Raw genomic sequence first — 5,150 nt, forward strand, 5'->3', positions numbered from 1 at the left:
AGTTGTCACAGTAGTAGCACAATTTTTTTTCGTCCGAATATAATAACATAAAAAAACTTAAAAGTACTAGTACATCAAATCGATCCATTACATCTTAATATCTAAATTTGACATCTACGGGTACACATTTTTTGAAACCGATCCATTACATCTTCGATCTTCACTTTCATAAGTGCTTCTTTTTCAACATAAGAAATCATGGCATCGTTCAAAAAATCATCACCTATTTTGTTACGCAAATCCGTCTTCAAAATCTTCATCGCTGAAAAACATCTTTCGACCGTTGCGGTTGCAACGGGTAAAAACCAAAACCAACTTCAACAACCTATAAACCATAGGATAAGACCGATGTTTCCCCGTTTCCACCATCAAACGAGAAAGGTCGGAAATTCCTTGCAAACTAGTGAACCGGTCATCTTTATGCAAAGCGTGAGAATATATTTCAAGTTCACCATCAAGTTGCATCCTCTCCGCATCATCAAAATCTTTTGTGTATAACTCACTCAATTTTAACAACTTTGTTTTGTCAAATTTAGCAAATGAATCACAAGGACTCAAAGCCCCCATGTATTCTAGTAATTGGGTGCTAAGTTCACTAAATCGGTCCCCGAATTCTATAATTTGCATATCCATGACGGTGTTGAAAATTTCAACTTCAAAATGAAATTGATTAGTAACTTTAGTCTTACGGCCTCTTGATGTGACATAATTTTCCGTCATCTCCACAATATTAATATCATGTTTTTGACAAAAAGAGAATACCTTCGATAAAAGTTTAGCAAACCCCATGTCTCTTAAAGACTTCAATGCGTCCATTGTCTCTCTAACCAAAGAAGCCGCTTCTAAAATATCTTAATCCTTTTTTTGAAGATGCTTTGACAATACGTTCGTGAGGTGTAAAATTTCATACATCAAATGTAAGTAAAACACGAAATCTAATGTCTTGAAATATTTTAAGATACCAAATGCTTGATTTCGGTTACTTAAAGTGGATCCTTCCTCTTTGCCACTGTGTGAAATATAACCAAAACATATGCCTAGTTCAATGGTTAATACATAAGGGGGTATGCATCCCATATCGCCCAAAAAAAACATCCATCATCCATACCTCTACAAATTGATTTATCATCTTTCAATAGGGTTGCAAGAGATTCCGATTGGGTTCAGGTTTAAACCAAGAAACCAAACCGATGAGCTTTGATTTGGGTTCGCTTCAATTTTAAATTATTTGAAAAACAATTATTTAGAAACCCATGTTATTGATTTGGGTTTGGTTTTATATCGAAACCGACTCAAACCGATTCATACATACCCCAAATTTTACCAAACAATTTTATACAAATGAAAATCAGATAGGAGATTGAAATTTTCAGCTACCTTTTTTTTGGAAGATACCCTATCATATCACTTTCTCCATGAGGGAAAAAAAAATCTTTCTTCTTCAATTACCTTTATTTAATCTCCAAAAAGAAACAAGAGTGTTTGACGGGTTAATCTTTCATTTTTATTGGCCCACACAGAGTCTGTATCTATATAGCATATACTAATATACGTACTATATATACACACATTCTGTATCTATTTTTCTCTATAGTAGACAACCATTGATTAGAGCAAACGGCTATAATTTAGAGGCTCGAATTGAAAGCATTATCGTAGCACGAGCCCCTGAAATTTTGGTCGGATTTTCAGGACACTTCACTTCGTTATTACTAATATACGTACTATATATACACACATTCTGCTGATTTCTACAACAAAAGAGAAGAAAGAATTAGCCCTCATGTTCTTAGAGGGCTCAAATCAGCATTTCCTAATCCTCCGATTGTTTGATTTGAGCCCTCGTCATGCCTGATGGTTATTCATCTTCCAAAAAGAAGACGGATGACTATTGGGACAACGTCTGTAGTCAGGTTTGTTTAATCTTCATCAATTTCATCTCAATTTGTTTCGATTTTGGGGGTTTTGATTGATTTGTTAATTGGGATTTTCAGGAGGTAAGCAGAATGGGTCGAATTCGTTGCATGATGCAAACCCTGGATCTACGGACGCTTGTTGTATTATTTATAGTGATACCAATTGGTTTCGTGGGTATTTACTTCCATGGACAAAAAGTAACTTACTTTTTGAGACCTTTATGGCAATCTCCCCCAAAACCTTTCGTTCACATTCCTCATTACTATCATGAAAACATTTCAATGGCGTCGCTCTGCAAACTCCATGGTTGGGAAGTCCGTGATTACCCTCGGAAAGTATACGACGCTGTTCTCTTCAACAACGAGGTCGACATGCTTACAATCAGATGGAAAGAACTCCACCCTTACATCACTCAATTTGTTCTTCTCGAAACGAATTCCACCTTCACAAGCATCCCGAAACCCCACTATTTCTCCATCAATCGAGAAAAATTCGATTTCATTGAACCTAGATTAACCTACGGGACAATCGGCGGACGATTTAGAAAGGGGGAAAATCCGTTTATCGAAGAAGCTTATCAACGAGTGGCACTCGATCATCTTCTCAGAATCGCCGGGATTGAAGATGGTGATTTGTTGATAATGTCGGATGTCGATGAAATCCCGAGTGCTCATACCATCGATCTTTTGCGATGGTGCGACGGACCTCCGCCGGTGATTCATCTGAACTTGAACAACTACTTGTATTCCTTCGAATTCAACGTCGATCATGACAGCTGGAGGGCCTCCGTTCACCAATATCAAAAGGGGAAAACGAGATACGTTCATTACAGACAAACCGACTACTTGTTAGCGGATTCAGGGTGGCATTGTAGCTTTTGCTTCAGAAAAATCAGCGATTTCGTGTTCAAGATGAAAGCGTATAGCCATACAGATCGAGTGAGATTTTCGCACTTTCTTGATCCGAGAAGAATTCAGAATGTGATTTGCAATGGGGATGACTTGTTCGATATGCTTCCTGAGGAGTACACTTTCAGGGATATTATCTCAAAAATGGGTCGGATTCCTCATTCTTATTCGGGTGTTCATCTTCCTTCTTATCTATTGAATCATGCCGATAAGTATAAGTATCTTTTGCCTGGGAATTGTGTTCGTGAAGCTGTTTCAGGATAATATTAGTGTAATTTTTTTTTCTAGATTTAAGGGTTTTAATGATACATAGAGTTTTTTTTTTTTTAAGTACCTTTTTTTTAAACCTTTTGGGGTGATTTAGTTGTATATTTTTTTCCCCTGTACGGCGTTCTGGTATTGTTTCACCAGAACGCAGAGATGTTATATAATATTTGATTTGTAGATTGAATTATTATTTCAATAGCATTAATTTCTTTTGCTCATAAAGGGTTTGTTAGCATTTGAGATTTCCAATTGATATTATATCGGTTTCTTATGTCATTGGTCGTAATGTAGCAGACTGTTGTGTATCTGTTAATGTATCTGAAACTTAGGTTTCATATGCTTTAAGGTGTTGTACCTTATGTAGTCGAAATGGTAATGTTTTTTTGGATAATTGTTGTGTACTTGATTTATTTCGTATATGATACTTTTGGGTAGGACAATATTGGCGAACTCGGGATTAGGTTACTTGGATAGTAACGTGTCTCGTATGCTTTCGGGTGTTGTAACCAATGCAGTGGAGGTGGTACATGATATTGAACAAAAATGTGTTGGTGTGGCTTGTACCTTACAAGTTGTGGAAATTTTATTTTTCTGGATGAATTTTTAGTGGTATGCATGTTGTTTCAAGTCAACTTGTATGTGGGTGATGATTAAAAGCTATGTGTATAGATAATGATAAATAAAGACGGGTTCTTTGTGGGATTTTCCAAATGGGTTTATGGAAAAAGGGCACTTTTTCTATGTGATGGATGGTGGACTTAGGAAAGACTCAAAGAAGTCTTCTTCTTTTTTTTTTTCTCACCACACAACTAATTTTTTGTCTGATTTCTGATTTTAATATTATTTGATACGGCTTTTAATATGATGTGGATATACCATCCAACATGCCTAGCATAAGTATAAAACATTTGAACAAAACAAAACAAAGTTAAACATAAAAGCCAAACCTTAGATTTTATTATACACATCGGGTTTTAGATTTAGGAAAGAGTAAATTACACGAATGGTCCCTATGGTTTGGGGTAGTTCGTATATTTGGTCCCTAACTTAATTTTTAACTCGGAAGGTCCCTACAGTTTGTTTTTGTTGCATGTTTGGTCTCTGTCTTACCTAAAAAGACTATTTTGCCCTTGATTTTTTTAATTGATTTAAATAAAGTGGGATAGATAAGGTAAGGTAAGGTGATGTGGAAGTAGGGTTGGAGTGTGTTTATTTGAATAAATTAAAAAATCAAGGGCAAAATAGTCTTTTTAGGTAAGACAAGGACCAAACGCACAACAAAAACAAACAATAGGGACCTTCCGAGTTAAAAAAATAAGCTAGGGACCAAACGTACAAATTACTCCAAACCATAGGGACCATTCGTGTAATTTACTCTTTAGGAAACCTAGAAACCAAACTAAAAGGCCACATGTTATACTAGGAAACCGGGCTATAATCCGGATGGGTTAAAGTATGATTGAACTTAGTGTAGATCGGCCCAAAGAGAAATTATTGGTGGTCCAGCTATATTCCCATTGTATGTGATGATATTTGTTCAATAATGAAAAGACAAAAGAATTGGAGTAAAACCTTGTCACCTTTCATTACCACATTCCTTTTGTATAAAACAAAGTAGTGAACGTGCTTATGAATTGAATTATCACTAAGGGTCAACTTCACTATTTAGCCAAGGCTATCTCATTTTGTTGTTTCAATCTTTAATCTTTGAAATGTATTTAATAGATTATTAAAAAATTCAATGTGTTTTCAATTATATAATTGAGATCGATTTTAACCTATAGAAGCATGGTTTGGCATCATAAATTACTTGTAATTAATGGATTATCCGGTTTAGTTTTTTAATGTGGCGTCAACTTTGGAAAATTTTTATTAGACTATCTACATGATGCTGATATGTTTGTATATATGGACTTTTTATTTAATCTTTTATTTATTAAGTAAATTTATATTTTGGTCCTGAGTATGAGTATAGTTGGTCTTTTATAATTTTGGTACCAAAACATTTATATTGTAGATTTGATCCTCCTTATTTGAGGTATTTGTAAAAGTAAATTA

General features: G+C 35.0%; 2 protein-coding genes across 2 annotated transcripts; one reads left to right on the plus strand and one right to left on the minus strand.

The window, feature by feature from the left end:
- Window positions 1-231: 231 nt before the first annotated feature.
- Window positions 232-816, minus strand: LOC145164625 (uncharacterized). Its single transcript, XM_079083332.1, has one exon. It carries the CDS (start codon window positions 814-816, stop codon window positions 232-234), a length of 585 nt encoding a protein of 194 aa, XP_078939458.1.
- Window positions 817-1,570: 754 nt separating this feature from the next.
- LOC145167230 (uncharacterized) lies at window positions 1,571-3,279 on the plus strand. Its single transcript, XM_079086360.1, has 2 exons — window positions 1,571-1,913; window positions 1,995-3,279. The coding sequence occupies exons 1-2, from the start codon at window positions 1,848-1,850 to the stop codon at window positions 3,087-3,089; spliced, it is 1,161 nt and encodes a 386-aa protein (XP_078942486.1). The 5' UTR covers window positions 1,571-1,847; the 3' UTR covers window positions 3,090-3,279.
- The last annotated feature ends 1,871 nt before the right edge of the window (window positions 3,280-5,150 follow it).

Source organism: Lactuca virosa, chromosome 3, assembly GCF_052849685.1.
Source record: "Lactuca virosa cultivar CGN04683 chromosome 3, Lactuca_virosa_CGN04683_v6, whole genome shotgun sequence".
NCBI classification, from domain to species: Eukaryota; Viridiplantae; Streptophyta; class Magnoliopsida; order Asterales; family Asteraceae; genus Lactuca; species Lactuca virosa.